At 42.4% G+C, this 23,159-nt stretch overlaps 1 protein-coding gene across 1 annotated transcript in view; it reads right to left on the bottom strand.

The window, feature by feature from the left end:
• Positions 1-23,159, bottom strand: part of LOC147663105 (nck-associated protein 1-like) — a 1,078,872-nt gene that overhangs the window by 363,424 nt on the left and 692,289 nt on the right. The window contains exon 12 of the mRNA XM_086950676.1: positions 8,566-8,682. Coding sequence (XP_086806802.1) covers positions 8,566-8,682 — 117 coding nt within the window. The remainder of the gene's footprint in view (positions 1-8,565; positions 8,683-23,159) is intronic.

Here is a 23,159-nt window from a genome sequence, read left to right as displayed (position 1 = left end):
AATGCAGTGTACATACAGACAACCTCATCAAGATCTGTTCATGGAATGTCCACGGATTTGGAGAAATGTGCCAAGATAATAATACTCTGACCTTTTTACAGAGTTTTAATTAATATTACTTCAAGAAACATGGAACCTAACTCCAAGGCCCCTTGTAGGTTATGAAGAACACCATGTACTGGCAGTAAGATTTTCCAACTTTGGTACCAGTAAAACTGGTAAGCCAGAGGAATCCTGGCAGACAACAAGCAAGGAATATATGTAGTATAACAAATACCTGCGCAACGAGAAAAGGAAAATCGCAAAAGAGGTGAGAACTCAAGAGGCAGCTGCAAGACAAGACATAAAAACTGATAAATGTAAAAATGCAGCAATGAGGAAGAAACATAGGAAACAAGGTGCATAAGGAAGACCTCTATGGTAAACTACTCTGGGCAAGTAAACTGCCAAACAGCAGAGAATTTTGGAGCATATTAAACAATTTATCAAAAGTACCGAGAAGGTATCATAACACGGGAATAAGCGAAGAAACTTGAAAACAACATGTTCCAAAAATGTATACCAACCCTCAAAACAACAAGACCGCCCAGGAGACAAAGTTGTAGGAAGTTCGATCGCCGGCAAATCAGATGCAGTCATAGCAGAGGGAAGGAATGTAGTAGTAACACCCAGCTTCCAACTACAGGAAAGTGTGAGATCGGAAGGGGAGTCAATTGTTTTAAGCACTCATGGATCCAAAGCACTAACTGACGCAAAAAAAAATTAATTATAAAAAAACTAAAGGCAGAAGGAGCAGCAGGGCTGAACAGTCTCCCAAATGCACTATTCAAGCAAGTACCAGGCTATTGGGCTGAGTATCTTACACTGCTCTTCAATCATGCCTACAGTCAGAAAAGGACAACAAACTCTTGGAAAGGGAATATATTCCACCCAGTATACAAAAACGGAAGCTGCACCCGCCAGAAAACTACTGGCTGATAGCCTTGGTTGACCTAGAGGCAGACTATATGCATCCTGCATTCTAGCACACCTCCAAGCATGGCTGGAAGAGAAATGCCCGATCCTGAAATTTCAAACAGGATTCAGGCCCAGCATGGGAACAACGTCAGATTTGACAGCCCTGGCTATTTTATCAGAAAAAGTCAGGAGAAGAAAATCTCGGTTGTTCGCATGTTTCATAGATCTAAAATCAGCTTTTGATAGAGCCCCACAAGATCGACTCTGGGCAAAATTGAAAGCATGGGGACTACCTCAAAAATTACTCGGTCATCGTTGCATTACATAGCGACACCTGGGCCTAGGTTAAACTCGGAGTTGGCAGCAGAGTAGATAAGTACCAAACATGGTCTGAAACAAGGCTGTGTGCTGGCACCGAGCTTATTCTACTTGTATCTTGCAGTCATAAACAGCTACTTGTCAAAAGCCAAGAGCCACCCTCCTAACATGGCAAACGAGTCAATGTCATGCCTCCAATACACAGACAATATTGTGGTTTTGTGCCAAAGTTCAATCGGCCAAATGATTTGGCAAATTACCTTGAGTGGCAAGGGTTGGAGCTGATAAGGAAGAAAACAAAGACGGTATGCTTAGTTCACAATCAGTTCATTAAATGCAAATGGTACGTAAAGGGCAAACAAGTAGAATCGACAGGGTCAAAATAATACTCGGGTATATACAGGGACGACGTATTTCATTAACGGATCAAATAAAGTCAATGAGAGCAAAACCTCAATCACTAATCTTTGCTTAGACACTGCTAAAAACAACTGAGCTGCCAATCCTACAGCCACTTGTTGAAAGTGATGGCAGCACATATATTACCTTCCTTGACATATGGCTTGGAAATATGGTGTGGTAAGGAAATTAAAATATTGAATGAGCTCCAGACCAAGGACTATAAGGCTGTTTTCGGCCTTCTTAAAGCAGCGCGCCCAGCTCAGTCTAGAGTTTGTTCTTCAGAATCAGAAATATCAAAGGATGAACACCTTTGTAAAATTATGTTGGAAGTTTCGAGCCTCAAAATCCGGATCATTGAATAACTTCTGTTGGGCAGAAATCAAAGCACAGATCGCGCAAAAGCAATCTAACTCATGGGGTGCACATCTGGGAAAAGCCTTAGAAGAACTAGGCGTTTAAGAGGCATGGGATAGCATGGTGGACAGGGAAACATTTACTAGGGCATAGAAAATGTCCCTCCAGGAAGTTACAAATATGCTGGCTAAGCAAAGGCATGCATAAATTCCTACAGCCACCTGAAGCCACAAGTCTATTTATCAGCGCAATTTCACCTAGCGATATAAAGGATCTTCATTCAGTACCGCTTAGGAGCGCTTGTTTCGAAGGATTTGCTGCCAATATGGAAAGGCATAACACAAAAAAACAACTATTGTTTATGTGGATACTGTATAGAATCCATAAGCCATTTGATGTGTGCATGCCTCATAGTCACGGACTTAAGAAAGACACTCCTTAAACCTATCTTTAACCCCTTCCAGGCTGATGACGAGCTGGGCTCGTCATGGCGTAGCCTCTTCGCACGCTGATGACGAGCCCAGCTCGTCACGTAAAGTGCGTTTTCGCAAATCTCAGCGTGCGAGCGGAATAACGCTAGCGCGCATGAGGTTAATTAATTAAACATCCACATCTGCAGGCAGGCTGTAATCCGCTGGATGGAGGGTGCATCGAACATACTGATCTGCCGAGGGGTAAAATTCTTCTCACGAATAAGCAATCTCCTCAGAAAAGCAAATTTACAAGAGTAAATGGCCATATAAAGGGATAGTTTTTATGAACTAGAAAGGAATGAATTTTTCATGAAAATTGAAACAAGTGACTTAATATTTATATTAAACATATTGAGGCAAATGCATATTTAATTTAAGGAAAAGATGAACACTTTTTAACTTTTGTGAACAGAACATTTTATAAAGTGACTAAAGAAAAACATTTATGCACTGCACTTTATGGTTTTGAAAAAACCGATAAAGGTTTATTTGAGTGACTGACTTGCTTTCAGGATGAACAGCAACACTGCCTTAAAATTGAAAGGCTGCACTTAAACTGTTGTTTGTACGATAGTCGATAATGCAATTTTATTTGAAAGTGAACATCTGTATTACTACAAGTATAGTGTTCATGAAGTTCAAAATCGGCTTATTAGAAATTGGGCATGTCCTTTTTCCGTACCACCGTTTGTTTTTTTATCATTGGAAAGAATATTTTATCCGAACATTATACTGACTCATGAAATGGAAATGGCTTATTTGGTATTGAATAAATGTTTCTGTGGAAACATTATGAAATGAGCAAATAAATAGTGAGTAGTTCATGCCGTTTCTTTCTGATAGAAACTTCTAACTGCAAATCTTTCACCTTGGGAATTTCTCAAGGTGATATCCTGGTACCGAACATTTAATTAGCAATTCCCTCGCTCATCTGTAGGTGGCATCCACATTGGATCCACCCTGCCTCTGAGGTGCTGTCGAGCCCTTACCTATATACCATACCTCCATGTGCTTATGTTAATCTGTTCCTTACCATGCTTTCCAAAGCAGATCTAGAGCTTCCAAGTCCTGTTATATCAACATACTGGTACCTCTCAAATCAAGTCAATGTGCAGTATGTCTCCCCCTAAAAAAACAGGCTTTGAGGCATGTTGTAACTGTCATCATTCGATGTGGCTGACTGACACCCATGACTTTTTCTCATCTCCAAACATGGCTTGGCCTCGAGACTGCTGCACCAAAATAGTAGCCATCTGTGACACAAAGAGAAACTTTCCGTAACCCTTTTCCACAATTTGAATTTAAAAAAGAGATCCCGGCCTCGGCAATCCTACTCACGAGGCTGTTTCCGTATCCGATTGTCATCAAGGTCACAGAGTTGAGGTAACCCAAAGAAGGCTAAGAAATACAAGAGATCCAACCATGGGTCTCCATTGTCCAATCATTTACACCCCTCGGAGGTGCGCATTGCCTAGGGCACGTCTAGGCCACAAAGTTGGTCCTACGCATCGGAACTGATCCCAGCTCTGGTCCCAATGTGCTCCAACTTCCCCAGGCTATCAGTGACATCACAAATCTTGAAGCTGAAACAGTCCTTAGACACAATTTCCCCCCCAAGGATCTGAGGGGTCCTCCTGTCAGTTTACCACATGCTTATCCATCTCCGACGCAGACTATGCTCTCTGACTTTGATTTGAGGCTGGCCCCTTTCTTGATCAGAGCTCTACCTACTTTGAACGTGGTGCTATGCACCATGTCTCTCATGGTGCCAAACCTAACACCACAAGTTTGGGCATCAATGCTGATACCAACATTGCAAACAGAACCAATTGTTTATCAGATTCAGAGACTCATCCTCCTCTTCCCAGACCTCAACAGTATGGCCACTCAGAATCAGTCACATATTTCCCACTATGGTGATGGGGACAATGATGATGACCAAGACCAGTATGACGAAGGAAATATTTCCAACTTGCTGCTACACATAAGAGCCTCCTCATCACTTTATGAATACCACAAGAAACTAAAGACCTAGCTTTTCGAGTAGTCCCACTAGGCCATGGTTTTAGCTAGACTCACACCTACTTAGCGGCAGGATAACCTCCTGGGAGACAGTGTGCTCTACAAATTGGCATAACATAACATATGAGGGATAGGGGTGGACAGAATTGTCAGAATTCGATTTTGTGGATTTCGGCTGAATTATATTAAAATTCTGCGGAATTCAGCAGCGGGCAGATTGAGAATTTGGTGCTATTTTCACAGCACAAAGTGCACTCTTGCGTCCAAAAATAGATGCCAGGGTACATTTAGCGCTGTGAAAAGCACTGCCAAATACCAAATGCACTTACAAGGCATGCCCCTTGGTGCCCTCACGTACTCTGCACTAATTACTGCAGTGTTTGTATGGGTGTTGAAGGGTATACACTGTGAGTGCATATGGCATTTGGCACTGATGCGCATACCCCTTTAAAACTCTGCAGTAATCACTGCAGAGTATGTAAGGGCACCATGGAGTATGCAGTTTAATGCTTATAATTCGATTAATAATCAATGATAATTTAATGGTAATTATGTTTATTGTGTAAAACAAATATTCAATTGTTATTAATTTGAAATTAAATATTAATAATTAATTTGCTAATATGTTGAAAGTGTACATTTTTTAGGAGAGGGTTGTGGGTTTATAGGGGAATAGGGTGGACAGTAATTTAATTGTAATTAAGTAATTATTCAATTTTATTTATTGGTATTGATAATTAATTTATTGTTAATTATTGATTGGTAATTACAGTTTATTAATTAATTGATAATTATATTAATTGTATTAATTATTAATTGGTAAATAATGTTTAATATGTAATATTTATTGGTATTGATAATCAATTTATTGTTAATTAATTATACTTTGTAATGCATTCATATTAATTGATTAATTGATAATTATATTAATTATGAGAAATGTTATGTGGAGTGGGTTGTGTGTTCATTAGGCAATAGGGTGGGAAGTAATATAATGTTATAAAAGTTATTATTAATTTTTATTTATTGGTATTTTGAATTAATTTATTGGTAATTTATGATAAATAATTATTTAATTAAAAATTTTTTTTATAAGTATGTTATTTTAACCCCTAGGCTATCCAACACTTTCCCTACTGTTGCACTCACGGGAGTGGGAATAGTAATTTCTATCCACTTGCTATCCAACACTTTCCCTACTGTTGCACTGTTTGGAGTGGGAATAGTAATTTTTACCCACCGCTATCCAACACTTTCCCTACTGTTGCAATCACTGGAGTGAGAATAGTAATTTTTACCCACCCGCTATCCAACACTTTCCCTACTGTTGCACTCACTGGAGTGGGAATAGTAATTTTTACACACCCACTATCCAACACTTTCTTTACTGTTGCTCTTGGTGGAGTGGGAATAGTAATTTCTACTTTCCCGCTATCCAACACTTTCCCTACTGTACCACACGCTGGAGTGTGAATAGTAATTTTATCCCCTACGTTACGCAATGTTTTCACTATTGTTATATTAAATTTTCTGTAAGATATTAATTTAAAAACATATATTTTTAATGTTTTAACTTATTATATATAATTTATTTTTACATTTATATTATGTTTATATATATATATATATAGAGAGAGAGAGAATAAGGCCACCTTGTGATTCAATAAAGGCTTACCAAATCGTTAAATGGGTGTTGAAATAGATACCAAATTGCAACTAGGAAGTGACGTATTTAGAGCATCCCATCTAAATTGTGTTTTGATATCAAATGTTTCACTTGTTAGCAACCTCAATTCCAGTTGCAAACAATTTAAAAGCTACCAACACCTCAAAGGAGGTGCTAACTCCATTGCAAAAATGGAAGGGTTCTCCCTTGGGACACTTTATAATTTTGTGAAAGTTAAAGAAAGTTTGTCTCGGAGTATGCCGAGGTCCATGAAACCAGTGACAACAGTCAAATAAACTTTTTTTTTTAAGTAAACTTTTTTTAAACACAGCTGTTTCTGTTAAGAAAAAGATGCTGAATCTGCAATTTGTATACCTTTATTTAAAGGCAATCACAGGCATGGTGTTCTGCTAACCCCAGCAGGCCAGCATCACTCTGATGGCCTCAAACTGGAGTGAGTTACAATTTGCAACCTGCATCATTATTATTCATGAGGTAGGTTGGTTTGTGACTCACTCCTCTCAGTAATTTTTATGTACTGACCTATTAGTACCCAGGTCAGTTCACAAAATCGGAATTGATTTTGCATAAAAGTCAGTGCGTAATTTGGGACCATTTTTTGCTAATCGATTTTCAGTATATCTGGCCCCAAGCCTCAGCTGAATAAATTGGATTAAAGTGCTGGATTTATTTGGAATTTAAAAAGAATCCCTGAATTGAAGTATTTTATTTGAAGACAATAAAGTCAATTACTGCCCTGGACACTGTGGCCTGAGAATACCCAAGGTTGCTATCAATTCCATATTGGGGGTTCTCGAGCTGTGTTCTGTTGGCAAACAATACTCTAGAATAGCAAACATATTAACAGTATCAAGTGTCCAATTAAAATACAGGAATCCAATTAAGAAGTTCTGGTACTCTCTTTTTTCAAAATTAAAGAGGTTTCAATTACTTAAGATCTGACCACTTTAAGCAACAAAACTTGTACAACAGTCAAGGTAATACTCACTTTTAAAATGTATAGTTGCTGTACTCGTTTAAGAATCTGTATTTTCCTCTCAAATTCATATTATTGTTCCTAATTCTGGTGACTAGCAAAAATAATTTAAGGTCTCCGTGGTCTTTAGTTGTTAGCACAAACATTTACAACTTCAGGTTATTTACTTTTATCCGGGCACATTTTTACCGGACAATTTTTGGGTTTTTGTCTCTTAAAGTGCTACAGTATGTCCTTTTGCTATGGGGCAAACAGATAGAAAAATAAATGATCATCTGCAGATTTGCAGTGTCTGGCGGTATACACACTCTAGTGTGTTCTGTTCTCTCTTATGCCATCTTGCTGCCGTCTCTTGAATCTTTCTCTAACCATCTTCCACTCCCATTTATAGTACCCTCTTTCAGTGCTGTAAGATTATAGTCACTATCCATTAACTACTCCTGTATTAACCTTTCTTGTCTTCAAGTACTCTTTTAGCACTGTAGCTTAAGTTGCAATGATTTTCCTGTTCCTATTTACTGAGCTCTTTGAATAGTAATGGCCTTTTCCCAAGTTTTCCCCCTGGCCTGTACCATTCCAGAAAATATGAGGGCTGTCATAGCAGTTCCTGTCAGTGCATTGTAAGTTTGACCGATGGCTGTCAATATGACAGAATTTACCGCAAACATAAAATGTTGTTGTTTTTTTCAAAAAGAAAATCTCAAAGCGGGATCTTCTTTTTGAAAATAAAATAAAAAATGCCCCCTTGACATGCAAGTTTTCTCCCACAGCGAGGGGAGCACTAAGCACTTTTTATCGCCCCTTAACATCAGGATTTTCCTGGCTGTCTGTCTGCCCAGCTAAATAGGAAGGTAGATAGACTGGCAAATCTCTGATAACCCTTATTCCGTCGGGCTGTTGGAGGGGTTTCACAACAGCAAAGACTGTGCAGTGTCTGCTTTCATCTCACCTATGGTCTGCTCGATTCTAAATCTGGTGGGTGGACCACAATGTTTGCAGGCAGGGAACTCTGTTTCTGTTAAGATGGACTGCCATCTCCACCAACATGTAATGTGGGCCCTACGTCCCCACTCTGTGCCCTAACTAATATTTTAATTCCTTTGGGCACAATCTTTACTTAAGGCCTCTCCCAATTCTTTTGTTCCTGATCTGATTTTTCCTTCTGTCACTAAAATGATGCTATTTTGTCTCTTGCAAATCGTGAGAATTTCAACCACAAAGGCAAGTCATATCGTTGTTCAGAAAATCAGTCTATAACTACGAAAGTCATGACCCCTTAGAACTGACCACTATCCTACTAGGGTTATCTTATGATTAAAAAACAGTACCTCACAATGTAAATGAAGACTTTTTTTATTTCTAGTTCTCTTACTTACCATCGCTCTCAACACTGTAGAAGGACATTGGGTCAGAGGCCAACAATGGTAGGGAGACGGCGAGGAATACCAAAAGCAGACATGCCATCTTATACTCTTCCTCCGGCGAGACACTTTCTGCAAGGGAGAAAAAATATTTTTTTTTTTTGAAAAAAGTGAACAAAATGTAGGTATTCAGATTTGTCTATGTAGCCAATCTGTTTTCCTCGCCACCATCATTCTTCTGCAAGCAGTGTTAGAGAAGGAAATGGTTTGATGGATGAAACTGGTCCATAAGGTTGATAGCTGTTTTTAGAATGCTGAATAGAAATAGCAAGGATTCAGGATGTGCTTTACGGGACTTGTACTTTTAGCTTTTGGAAATGTTAACAAAGCCCCACTGATCATTTGACGTCCCAGCTTCCCAACGGGCCTTCGAGAAGTCAATCCAACTATTCAGAAAGTGAAAAATGATTGTCTCAAAGTTTCCCGATTAGCCAGCAAATATACTAAGATACCATAGTCAGTGTGTATTCTAACCCTTCAGTCTTGTTGAATTCAAGATTTTCTGGCAGTAGCAGAATGGATCATGTGGCGAATACACTATGGGCCACATGTACAAAACCTTTCTGAGGTCAGAATTGGGCCGATTCTGCGAATCGGTCCGTTTGTGAACACAAAAAGGCATTTTCATACTTACCAAACCCTAATAGCGATTCTCTAACCTGTTAGTCAGAGTGGTATGTATGAATGTTTTGCAATGAAAATGAGGTCACAAAACATTTGCATTTTACTACCAAATTCAGTTTGGTGGTAACCCATTCACAAATAGGGAAGGGGTCCCTTGGAAGGGGGTCCAAGGGACCCATTCCACTTTGTGAATGTTTGTAAAAACATTTTTTAAGAGCAGGCAGTGGACAGACAGCCTGCTCTTAAAAATGTTTCATTTTTGTTTTTGAAATACATCCCGTTTTCGTTTCTTTAAAAACAATCACAGACATGGTGGGCTGCAGACCCCAGCAGGCCACCATCCCTGTGATTTTTAGGTTTCGCCTGGGGCACGGAGCGTTAGCTCCACCCCCAGAGAAATCTCTAGTCTTCAGTAAGGGTCTCTTGGAATACGCCCTCTGTTCCATTGGCTAGCTCCATAAATGGAGGCTAGCCATTGGAACAGAGATCTGTCCGTCATTCACGGACCAGATTCGGGGGCGTTCCCGAGATTTTTTTCATGGGCGTTCCCTCTGTGTAGTCATCGGGCGGTGGGCGGGGTTTCTTTTTTTTTGTCGTCCATGTTTGCTTTTGTCATTCCGAGGCCGACCGCCGCTGGAAGAAGTCCGTTCCGCCCCCCTCCCCGTGTGTCCGTTCCGCCCCCCTCCCCGTGTGCCCGTTCCCGCCCCCCTCCCCTTTCACTCTCCGTTGCTTGTTTCTTCTTTTTTGGGGGGATTTTGGCTCTTAAGAGAGGGGCTGTTGTGCTGAAGGCCAGGCTGGTGTGTCCCCGGAGGCCCGGGGAGTGGACGCAGTGTCTGATTCCCTTTGCCGAGGACTAACTGGATTGCCGGTGTTTGCCGAGTGGATGGCCCCACTGGCTGTCCAAACAGAACTGTGTTTGCCAACTGTGAGCATATTGCCGCCTCTGTGAGTCACCCTGTCGCGGCGTGAATGGGTCCCCTTGTTCTTTCAAGTTCTCTCCGTCATACCACTCTCCTTTCTTCCTTAGTCTTCCCTCTCGCCCCCTCCCCAATCTCAGACTACTTTCTCCCTGTCTCCCTCTCTCTCTCTTAATTTTCCGTCTTTCTTCCAGCTGCCTTTCTGTCTGTCTCGGACTCCCATCCTCTCTTTTATTGTGTTATTTTCTCTCTTTCCTGCCTCCCCATCTCTCCAGGTCTGTCTTCTTCTCTCTCACTCTGTCCGGTTTTTCATTTCTACCCCGCCTTCTGTGTCCACCGCTTCGTGCACTAACTCGATTTTTTTTACTGCCCTCGCGCACCCCGCCTGGTTCTTGTCTTGCCGGAATTTGAAATCTCACCATTACAGATTTTATGATGGTAGATATTAAAATTAAGAAGATATATGCGCAAACAGTCAGTGTGAATTTAATCAGTGTGATGTAAAAGTAATAGAAACGGGCAAATGGGATTTAAAACCGTCTGAAAACGGAAGAGAACATCTAGTGGAATTAAAGGCACCGCATTACTTTCTGCTAAAGAGACACATCTCTGGGCCCGGCCTCATTAGCGAGTAATCCCCGAGGCCAGCGCCTCAACTGCTCGGGGGCCGGTAATCCGCAGCGCCATTCAAATATTAAAAATAAAACTAAGCGCTGCTTGAGCCAGAGTAAGCGACTTTTATTGTGTGGAAATGTACCCCGCCCGGCCCTGCGAGGCGGAGACATAGCTCCTAATTCATCTCCTGGAGCCCCGCTGCTCCCGCCCGGTGCTTTGTCCCCTCCCCTCAGCCCGGACCAGGGGGCTCAGAGAGCACGAGACGTCAACAGAGATAAACACCCCGGAAAATAACTCTTTCCGCATAATCAACAAATGAGGCCAGAAGCTCCTCAGCCTTCTGCCGTGCCCTCATCGCACAGGCAGGGGGCAGAAAGGCCCGGGTAGAGGCAGGGCAATAGGGCAGAGTTGGGTCAGGGATGAGAAGAGAAGCGAGTGGCAGGAGAGACAGGAGCCAATATAGCGCGTGTGGGCAGAAAAGTAAGATGTCGAGCTGGCAGAACGATAGGAGAGGAGTGGTAAGTAGTGTGGGTTGTAGGAGTAAGAGAGTATGCTGGGAAATTGAAAGTAAGATGACGGGTTGGCAGAATTCTGGGCAGTGGAAGAGTCATGAGCAGAGCAGCACTGAGAAGTTTTAAAGTAAGGGTAGCGAGGGCACCGAGCACAGTACTAGAAGGAGACGTAGGCAGAATGAAAGAAGGTGTGAATTGGTGGGAGGGGTTGCTGGCAAGCTGACTAGAGAGAAGGTGAGTGGTGAGCAGAATGAGAAGTAGAGAAATAGGCCTGGTTGATAACGCGAGGACTGGACAAAGAAGTCGGTAAAGCAGCAGAAAACGGTGGTATGGGGCGTTGACCTAGAAGTAAGGAAAGTAGTGGGCAGAGGGATATGCTTTGAAACTAATAGGCATAAAATGCAGTACTTTTCTCCAAATGCAAAAATAGTGTTAAATGCACTGAAAATCACTTTCAACACTTTTCACAGGATTTTTTTAGGGCGTTCTACACATCTTAAATGACCCCCAAAGTACTATGTCTGAATGACAAAATACACCAAATATTAGTGAATGACTATTCTAATTTTTTTAAATACCAATGGCCTAATTTGACATCAATAATTCTGGATTTGATATAGAAACAGTCCTTGCACATTATCTCTAAATTTGCGGTAATGTCATGATAACTGGTTGTGCTAATGGTCTTACTGAATCCTGGAATAACATCAGACCATCAGAACCCCTTACAGAGGGCCAGGGAGCAAGCAGGAGCTACAGGCCCCAAACATGGGGGTCGAGGCCTTTTACGCCTAATGTCCCAGGGCCCGACTTACTATGGGTCCTCAGCAACTGGGCCAAGTACCTCTTCAGCACTTCCCTCTTTATCTCTAGGGGCCGAAGGAATAGACAAAACACACACACACTGTGTTTGGATGAGTCAGGGGATTGGCACACGGGTGCAGAGCCTCATACATGTATGACTGGATGGCAATTGGAAAGCCACACAGGCATATAGAGGATGTCTCCCTTATAACCGGAAGCACTCACATGTATACATTTCCTGCAAAACAAGCGGTCCTCTGCATACTGTGCTGTAAAAGTGTTCTGTGAGATCTTTTCCTCCTACTGAGTATCACATTTTGTCAATATTACAATTCTTATGTGATGGATTTGGGAGGAATCTGGCAGTTGCCACGCTGAAGTCTACATAGGCAGCAGCCAGGCCTTCTGAGAACCATTGGGAAGTTTGACTGTGAAGTTTTGGGGCTTCGATTACTTTCCTTTTTCCTTAGGATTTACAACCGTTTTTGACAGTTCTGCAAGGGTTTCGCTTTGAAACTATAATTCTATAGACTATGAAGATGAGGTTTTGGTAGCTATAACATCTGCAAAAACAATTTGAGGATTCCGTGTCTCGTTGCTGTTGTCTTTGTTTTCCGTCAATGGAATGCTTTCGTCGGCTATCATGTCCTCTCCATGTTTTCCGTTACTCCGTGGTGTTGTCTTTGTTGCCCTTGTCTCATGTCTTTTTCATGTTTGTTTCACGTGTTTCTGTGTCTTGTTGCTGTTGTCTGTTTTCGCCACGCCCACATCAGGCAGTCTGTGGCGCTAATTGTTGATGTCCCAGTGTGAGTGGGTCCCTGTCAGTGGGGTGCTCCCTGACACCAGAACTAAGGAGGTGGTAAAAGGATATGTGCTGGTGCATGACGGCATAACGTGCGGTTCATGAAGGAAGTGGCCGCCCCAATAAATGGGCTAAAACATGGAGCCCTGGCTGCCTACAGAGGGCTGTGAGGAACTCGGAAGCTGCAATTTGACCCTGTGTGGGAGAGAAGTGCGCGCTGAACGCCCGGAGAGAGTGCTAACTGGTGAGGGGTCCGCAACTGCGCCCAGTGCAAGCGGGTACATATTGTTATTGCGTTTCATAGAAAACTTAATGGACTTTATAAGTGGTTCTCATGTTAATAAAGCGAATACAATGTTAAGTGTGAGTGGCTTTTATGTTGCCCCTACCCTCGAGGCGAATGTAATTACCATTTAGGAACACTACATTTAATTTGTTGTTTTTTTCTGCGAGAAATGCTCTTAAGTATGGGTACGCTTTTAAATGCATTGGTCAACCAGACCGTCTTTCAGCTGAGCTGCCTGTGAGCATGAGAAGCAGAGGCCATTCATTTGAACCGTGGTGTACTACATGCAGTGAGAATGCTGCAACTATCTCCCTAATTGGTGTTCAAATGAAACTAAAGTGCCCTCGGTAGCTCGGATCTCAACGTGCAGGGTCTCGTTAAAAAATGCAGCACTGAGCTCCCAGTGACGCTTGTCCACGCAACGCTTTGTAATTTAGCATTTAAACATTCCACATATACCCCACGCCCAAAGACGAATGCACCAATGCATTTATTTCAAAGAGTCTCAAAAGCGTTTATTCTAATTGACCAATTAAAATCATAGACACTACTCAAGTGCATAGCACTGAAGGTATTACATTTGTTCCGTTTTAAAATCGCTCAAAGAACACTAAGCAAGTATTTGGCTGTGCACTTTGCACCAGTGTTCACAGATAAAAAATATGTACAGAATAAAATTTACGGTATATCAACATAGAAAAGAAACATGTTTTTTACAAGACTGTTAAAGATGTTTAAATACACAGCTCTGTTTTTATAGTTACAGTATTTACATCGAGCACCCTGCGCATAACACACGGTACTGTGTAGTAAATACACAGTTGCTAGTAAACCACAGTATACTTCCCCAGTGAAGAAGTATAGCTGTTACATCGCCCTATAGCACACGTGGCATTGTATGTCTTCCCTGATTTTAAGTCTACATTATTTGCTCGCTGGATATTTTGAGTCTATAAATGCGATATTAAAAGTGAAATTACAAGTCCCAGAATGCATCATTCAGTTGTCTAAAAAAACCGAGACCCAAGCAGCAGAAAGTATCACACACGTCACACAGGGGCCAACAGGCGCCTATGGAAAAGTTAGTACTTCTTCAGCACTTTTTATCCTGCACCATGGAGAAGAAGAATGCGCAGAGCGAGCCCCACGACTCCCCGCATTACTCCTCCGCGACCTTTTTCTGGTCGACGCTCTCGTCTTCCACGCATTCTTTGCTGCTCGTCTCAGCGTCCTGCTTCACCTCAGCAGTCGCGTTCGAAGGACGGGAGGGCTTTTTACTGGGGTGAATTACTTTCTCCTTCCCAGAGGCAGCTTCTATAAGGCTGGAGCTGGAGAAGCTGAGGTGCGCCTCCTTGGGCCCCTTCTTGCACTCCTTTGACTTTAAGACCGCCTTGGGGTCTTGACACAGGTTCTTCTGTTTCTTCAAAGCGCACGCGATCTGCTTCCAGTAGTTCTTCTGGTTGGCTGCATACTGAGGGCACGAGGAAGGCTCCCGGCGAACACGCACCAGAAGCTCTCCCCTCCCTTGAGTCTCCGAGTGTATGTGTGTGTGTGTGTGGCTATGGGTGTGTGTGGCTCTGGTGTGTGTGGCTATGGGTGTGTGTGTGTGTGTGTGTAGCTCTGGGTGTGTGTGTGGCTCTGAGTGTGTGTGTGGCTCTGGGTATGTGTGTTTGTGTTGCTCTAGGTGTATGTGTGGCTCTCGGTGTGTATGTGTGTGAAGCAGTGGGTGTGTGTATATGTGTGTGGCTCTGGGTGTGTATGTGTGGCTCTGGTGTGTGTGTGGCTCTGAGTGTGTGTGTGGCTCTGAGTGTATGTGTAGCTCTGGGTGTGTATGGCTCTAGGTGTGTGTTTGTGGCTGGCTCGGGGTATGTGTATGTGTGGCTCTGGGTATGTGTGTGTGACTCTGGTTGTATGTGTGGCTCTAGGTGTGTGTGTGTGTTTGTGGCTCTAGATGTGTGTGTCTGTGTGGCTCTGAGTGAGTGTGTGTGTGTGTGGCTCTAGTGTGTGTCTCTGGCTATGGGTGTGTGTGGCTCTGGTGTGTGTGTGTGTGTGTGGCTATGGGTGTGTGTGTGTGTGTGTGTGTGTATAGCTCTGGGGGTATGTGTGGGTCTTAGTATGTGTGTGGCTGTCTCTGGGTGTGTGTGTGTCTCTAGGTGTGTGTGTGTGGCTCTTAGTGTGTGTGTGTGTGTAGCTAGCTCTGGGTGTGTGTGTGTGTGTGTGGCTGGCTCTGAGTGTGTGTGTGTGTGGCTCTGAGTGTGTGTGCGGCTCTAGGTGTAAGTGTGTAGCTCTGAGTATGTGTGTTTGTATGGCTCTGGGTGTATGTGTGTGTGTGGCTCTGGGTGTGTATGTGTGTGTGGCTCTGGATGTGTGTGTGGCTCTCGGTGTGTATATGTGTGTGGCTCTGAGTGTGTGTCTGTGTGTGTGACTCTAGAGGTGTGTGTGTGTGTGCCTCTGGTGTGTGTGTGTGGCTCTAGGTGTGTGTTTGTAGCTCTGGGTGTGTATGGCTCTAGGTGTGTGTGTGTGGCTAGCTCTGAGTGTGTGTATGTGTATGTGTGGCTCTGAGTATGTGTGTGTGACTCTGGTTGTCTGTGTAGCTCTGAATGTGTGTGTATGTGGCGCAGCATGTGTGTTTGTTGCTCTAGGTGTGTGAGTCTGTGTGGCTCTGGGTGGGTGTGTGTGTGGCTATCGGTGTGTGTGTGGCTCTGGGTGTGTGTGTGTAGCTCTGAGTGTATGTGTGTGTGTGGCTCTTGGTGAGTGTATGAGTCTTAGTGTGTGTGTGTGGCTGGCTATGGGTGTGTATGTGTGGCTAGCTCTGAGTGTGTGTATGTGGCTCTAAGTGTATGTGTGGCTCTAGATGTCTGTGTGGCTCTGGGTGTGTGTGTTTGTGTGTCTCTAGGTGTGTGTAGCTCTGGGTCTATGTGTGACTTTGAGTGTGTGTATGGCTCTCGGGGTGTGTGTTTGTGTGGCTCTGGATGTGTGTCTGTATGTGTGTGGCTCTGGGTGTGTGTGTGTGTGTATGTGGCTCTAGGTGTGTGTGGGGGGGACTCTGGGTGTGTATGTGTGTGTGTGTTTCTCTGGGTGTCTGTGTCTGTGTGTAGATCTGAGTGTGTGTGTGTGTATGTGTGGCCGCATTGTGTGTGTGTGGCTCTAGGTGTGTGTGGGGTAGTAATTGCTGTCTGATAAACTCGTCCGTAGGATATAATAAGTCTCACATTTGAGAGAAATTAAGCAAATGGCAATGTAAATAACAATGCCATTTACTTCTCTATTTCTTAAACCAACACATAAATACAAACTTTGTCATTTACAATGCCAATAGCTCAAACTTTTCCAAAGGCGAAACTATTGCATTGTAAATGCTTGTTCTAATATGCATTAATTAATGGTAAAGTGACCTGTGCAAAAGTGCAAAGTGCAAAATACATGAAGAACAGTGCTAACAAAATGCATATAAATAACATGCCTGGCTAGGCCAATCTCTAATCTTCAATTATATGGACTAACTATCCCTCTATTAGTTTGACAGCCAAGCACAGGAATCAGGGAGCTTCAACCCCTCCCTATGTTTATTGAGAGTTCGTCTGACGTAGCCAGCTGGACAGAGGTTCCCAAATAACTAAACCTTTCTTTTTGGCCAGATGCCGTTCTTAGTATAGGTAGCTTTTTCAAGGTTGCATATTGAACATAGCCGGGCCAACCAATGTGAAAAAAGAGGGGGGTTAGCCAGGGCCGGACTGGGAACCAAAACCGGCCCCCCCTCCCGACTCGGGGGTTGGAGGTGCCGCCGAGCGCTTTGCTAGGGTCGGTTTTCGGCCGATTTTGTTGCAGGGCCGATTTTGCAGCTAAAAAACCGGCCCATAACCCTTGCGGCGCACCGGGGGATTGCCCGGTGCCCGCTATGGCCAGTCCGGGCCTGGGGTTAGCTTCTATTCAAGCAGATGTTATACATAGCCTATAAATCGCCATAGCAATAAAAATGAGGGCCCCTCCTTTCTTCCTATCTACAGCTTCTTGAATACCCAAAAAAAACATTGTGCGGGTGAGCAGGATGTCTGTGGTTAAACTAGCCCGAGAAAGTCTTGCATCTTAGTTAGTAATGGCTTCCTCGCAAGTGGCAAACATATGGACGGAGTCTGCGCTATATTCAAAGCATTGAGGGCAATGAGTGCCTTTGCCCGTTCCCTATTTTCAACTCTACTTGGTGTAAAATACAAAAAGAAACAAGTTTTGTAGAATTGTGCTAAGTTGGCCGATAATAAATCACTTGGAGCAAATTGGAGAGCTAGGTAGAAGACATTGATGATAATATTCCATTTTTGTCGCTATTTATTTGAGATTTTGGCCAGGTCATCAGGCATTAGGCTATTAAGAGTGTCATAGATAACCCCAATTCGGGGGGTGGAGGTCCCCAAAAATCTTTCAATAAGTTAACTTTTAGTGAACCCGTGGGCCCGCCTTGTGTGATAAAAAGTCCTTAATGGCTAGATATTTAAAGGCCTCATTATGATTCAAGTCAAATTGGGTTTGAAGATCCTCAAATGCCAGGACCCCTTCGGTCGAATACAAGATCCCCAATTTATTTATGCCAGAGTTAAACCAATTTAGAAAATAAAATACCCCAAATATGTATTGCAAATTAGCATTATTTCTTGTAGGGGTATAGTGATTCAGTCTGCCAATTCCTAAAAGCTTGTACACTGCGGTGAAGACCTTGAAGGTTCCCATGAGGGTCTTGAATTTAGCCTTCTTGTAATACCCAAATTTTAGCTGACCCCAAAGGCACCCCCAGACATCAGACCCAAGATAAAGTTCAAACGGGGACAGGAGCCCCGTTGCGATACTAAAGGTTGGTCTTGAACCAATACTGGGCAAGTCTGCAGGACAGTGGCCCAGTAGTACAATCTTAAGTTTGGAATTGCCCAGTCCCCTCTCTCCCGGGGAAGAGATAAAAATGTAAGTGATCTCATTGGCTGCGGATACCCCCATATAAATTAAGAAAAGAGACAATCACATTTCTATAGTATTATGTTAGTGAATTCAAGAGGGATAGTTCTGAAAAAATATAGAATTTTTGGAAAAAAGATAATTTGAGGACTTTGCACCGGCCCACAATAGACATATGTAAATTATGAAACCGGTTCAATGCCCTCTTTGTCTCCATGGCAAGCGGATCCAAGTTTTCTACAACTATTAAATCTGCAAATGGGGAAGGGGTCCCTTGGAAGGGGGGACCAAGGGACCCACTCCCTTTTGTGAATGTTTGTAAATGCATTTGTTAAGAGCAGACAGTGGACAGCCTGCTCTTAATAAATGAAAAGAAATGTTTGTTTTTGAAATACATCCTGTTTTCCTTCCTTTAAAAGCATTCACAGACATGGTGAGCTGCTGACCTCAGTGGGCCATCATCCCTGTGATTTTAGCGATTCCCAATGGGTTGCAAACTGAGCAATACCTCCTCAATATTCATGAGGTAGGTCTATTTGCGACCCACTGTGAATCCCAAATGAAACTCAAAAGAGTTTCATATATTTGAAATAGCGATTTCCTAATTGCAAATCACAGGAAATCACACTTAGGAACTCGCTATTTCAGACTTACGTACCTGTGGTTACAAATATTCTTATTTGCCTGTAGGTGTATCATTGACTTGCCTGTGAATGCTTTTTTAGAGCTGAAAATTAAAACAAAGATAAAGATCTGGCTTTCTCTAATGGTCTACATTTTTCCTGTGTTGGAATTTAAACAAAGTATGTATATGTGTGTGTGTGAGAGTAAGAATACTTGTAGCATGCAAACCTATTAAGAGGGCAACAAAGCACTTAACAAGGGTGAGATCCCAGAGAAATATTTAATTATTTATTGATTGATTTGCAGTTTTAGATGGAGTGTACTAGACCTATGGGTGTCAGAGTACTTTGCAAGAGCAAGTAGACATTACACATAAGGATACAAACTGATAGACTATTTCATTGCCTTTGGCAAGGTCCTATAGAACCATATATATTCAAAAGGAAGGTAACTGGTTCTGTTCACTGACAGAATATCAACACCTAAAATATCTCCATACCACAATATCGAGTTTTAAATATCGATGTCAAAAATATCGACCTCCTATATTTATAATGGTAAGTACATAAATATCGAGAAAAAAATATTGATGGCAAAAATATAGTTGTACAAAATATTGTACATATATATATATATTCACTGAAAAAAGCCATAGGTTTCACACCAGTTATAGTTAGCTGGAAATTTTACTGACATAAAACCATTGAAATTCCCACGTTATAGTTAGTTGGACTCACTATACCTTGCGCGCCTGCAATGCACTGCTGATGACGTCACATATTACATCACTCATGACATGGTCAGTGACATCACTCATGACATCACTGATGACACCATCCAGTGAATGTGTGTCTTTCTGAAAAATAAATATGTTTTATATATGTATTTGTAAAGGTCGATGGAAGAATAAATGTTTAAATAAGTGTGTAAATGGATGTTTTTTTAAATAAAATATTGATCGGTTAACTGGCTTATTAAGTGTATCTTAGTGAATACATATATTAGCGAGTAATTTTTAAATATTTAAATATATGTATCAGTGTTTCACTTTGTGTATAAGTGGCTGCATGGGTTGGTGACCGACTCACTGTTTGTATGTGTTTTGAAGACAGCATATGTGCAGGACTGTATGGGTGGATGAGTGTGTATATATGTGTGTTAGTGAGTGAATGCCTGCCTCACTAGTGTCTTTATGAGTAACTACATATGTTTTAATCTAGTATATGTGAGTATTGATGTATATAAGTAAGTATATGTGAGGGTGACAGATTGAAAGAGTTCCTGTTTAAGTAAGTATGTGTTTCTATAAGTGATTGTTTAAGAGAGTAAGTATGTGTAAGTTTCCTTAGAAGTAATGTGCTAGTGTGTGTATAGCTGTATATGCAAATAAATGGATCTTCAATAGTTTATTTGCATGTGTGAGTATGTGTATGAGTAACCTTTGGAAGACTGTCGGTGTGTAACAGGATGTATATGTGTATCACTACATATGATGAGTGAGTATATGTATGAGTGACTATATAGAACTGTTGCTGAATGAGTGGATGTGTATATAGATGGTGGAATTACTGAATTGTTTTTTGTAACTGGTATGGGTATCTCCATTTTTTTGAAAATGTTAGTTTCTATTTTTGAATATGTGTTTCAAGGGTTACATTACACTGAAAGGAGGTCTGTCAGTCTGTCACAAGGATGGTGTTATCAGTGATGTCATGAGTGATGTCACTGACCATGACCATGTCATGAGTGATGTAATTTGTGACGTCATCAGCAGTGCATTGCAGGCGCGCAAGTTATAGTGAGTCCAACTAACTATAACGTGGGAATTTCAATGGTTTTATGTCAGTAAAATTTCCAGCTAACTATAACTGGTGTGAAACCTATGGTTTTTTCAGTGAATTTAATAGGTTTTTTTAAATGCTAATTCCTAACTATAACTGGTGTGAAACCTATGGTTTTTTCAGTGAATTTCATAGGTTTTTTAAATGCTAATTCCTAACTATAACTGGTGTGAAACCTTTGGTTTTTTCAGTGGATTTCAAAGGTTTTTTAATTGCAAATTTATATAGCTATGAAATGTAATATTTTTTATAATGAATCCTATAATGTATATTTATGTAATACTATATTTTTTATGTATATTGTTCATGGTTTTTTTTTTTGCCCTGGAGCGCTCCCGGTGCGCGTCCCGGTGAGCGCACCGGAAAGCGCAGTCTTGCGGCGCGCCCTAGGGCGCGTACCGGTGAGCGTCCTGTTAGCGCTTTTGCCGCGAACGAAAACATCATCGTGACGTATCGCGTTGCCGCGTCCGCGTGATACGCACGGCATAAACGCACCCGGAAGCACTCGAGCGCGTACGATCGCGCAGCGTAAGCATCCGAAGCGCTTACGCGACGCGCCCCTGGCCCCGTAGCGTAAGCGCGTTGGGTCATGTGACCTAAAAATAACACTTTTTATTGGTGCAGGACAGTTTTGGTCTCCAAATGATGAAAGCCCTGGTCATGTCACCTGAAATTAACACTTTTCATTGGTTCAGGACAGTTTTTTTTTCCTAATGATGAAAGCCCCCACCATTTTTCCTCATTCTCACTTTGTACTTTGAGTGAAGAAGACCTGTTGAAAGACCTCTCTGTACTTTTTTGGACTGAAATATGGCTTCAGTAGCAGCAGCAGCAGGAGCATCTCAGCCACCACCACCACCACCAAGAGGACCACCACAACACCACAGTGGTGGAGATGAAGAAGAGGAGGAGGAGGAGGAGGAAGAGGAGGAGGAGGAGGAAGAGGAGGACATTCCTGCCAGAAGACAATACCCCATATAGGCCAAAGCAGCACATTGTATGGGAGTTTTTTTCTATCCCAAGTGGCCTCAAAAAGGTGAATGCGCCAAAGGTGACTTGCCTAATCTGTAACATGGAACTTTCAAGGGGGAACCCTAACAAGAAATACTCATTTGGCAATAACACCATGATTCGCCACATGCAGAGCAGGCATCCCAACAACTATGCTGCGGCAGAGGTCCGAGAACTGGCCACAAATCCTCCCGAATCTTCACCCAGCACCTCCAAAAGAAAGCAACCCACTCCATCGGGACCAGAGACAAGGGAGATGGTCCCAAACATCCAACCCCAGTTTGGGCAATACAAGATCACTTGTATATTTTGTGGTAAGACCATCACCTATGGTGAGCAAAGCATAAAGCTCATTAACCGTGCTGGCGACAACCACAATTGCCCCAAAAAACAAGAATTTTTTCCTGATTTTCTTTTGCAGTTGAGCCATTTACAGTTCCCTGTTTTTTGTTTCTCCCCATAAAAATAACAAAAAAAGCCAAAATGTTCAAAAGAACATTTAAAAAAATATAAAACAACAAAAAGAAGAATAAAAACAGTTCTAAATTTATAAAAAAAGGCTACATTTTTTTAAAACTCTGTCATTCTTTTTCCCCCATGGTACGCTCCCCGGTACGCTCCCCGGTGCGCGTACCGGGCGCTCCCCCGCGCAAATCGAAAAAAAAAATATGTTTTTGCCCCTTTTATGGCCCCCACATCAAACCTAGCGGGTCAGGGGAGTCTACTCTGCCCCCTTTTGGTCATTCCCCCCTTTGTTTTTGCCACCTCTTGTGTCTCGATCCTACCGAGACACAAGATGGCGGCCGCTCCGGACTGTTTGGAATGTTGACAGACACCCGAGAGCCAATCAGGTTTCCGCGCGCGAACTCGCGTAGCGCGCTAGTTCGCGCCCCAGTGCGCGTACCGGGGCGCGCTTATAGGTATATATTTTTTTAACCTAAATTACTCAAAATCCACTGGAGCACATATCTTGAGACATAGCAAAGGCACATCGGGCTACCAGTCACTACAATTTTGCTAAGTTTGGTGGAAATCCATTCAGCCGTTCGGGCTAAAAGTGAGGTTGACCACCCTATGGAAATTAACATGGGGAAAACACTTTTTGGGACCCCCCTTTTTTCTCGGCCCCCGCTTGACGAATCCCCCCAAACTTTCAGGGAAGGACCGGAGCGCCGCGAGGCAAATTTGAGGAAATTTTCAGGCAGATTCCTCAACCGGCGCCAAAGTTATTCACAATAGAATGTTGCGATTTCCCTATTCAAAATAATCCTAACTATAACTATCTACTGGCGACCGCCAGTAGGTAATATATATATATATATATATATGTTCACTAAAAAAAAACATAGGTTTCAGGCATGTTATAGTTAGAAAATAACATTTCAAAAACCTTAGAAATTCACTGAAAAAAACCATAGGTTTCAGGGGCGTTATAGTTAGTTGGACATTTCACTCATACGAAACCAGTGAAATTCCCCCGTTATACTTAGTTCAGGTAACTATAACTCGCGCGTCTGCAATGCACCGCTGACGACGTCACATATTACATAACTCATGACATGGCCAGTG

The sequence above is a fragment of the Lissotriton vulgaris genome, unplaced genomic scaffold (assembly GCF_964263255.1).
Source record: "Lissotriton vulgaris unplaced genomic scaffold, aLisVul1.2 SCAFFOLD_417, whole genome shotgun sequence".
Taxonomy (NCBI): domain Eukaryota; kingdom Metazoa; phylum Chordata; class Amphibia; order Caudata; family Salamandridae; genus Lissotriton; species Lissotriton vulgaris.
The sequence above is the reverse complement of the archived record's forward strand: the minus strand, read 5'-3'. Positions and strand labels throughout refer to the sequence as shown.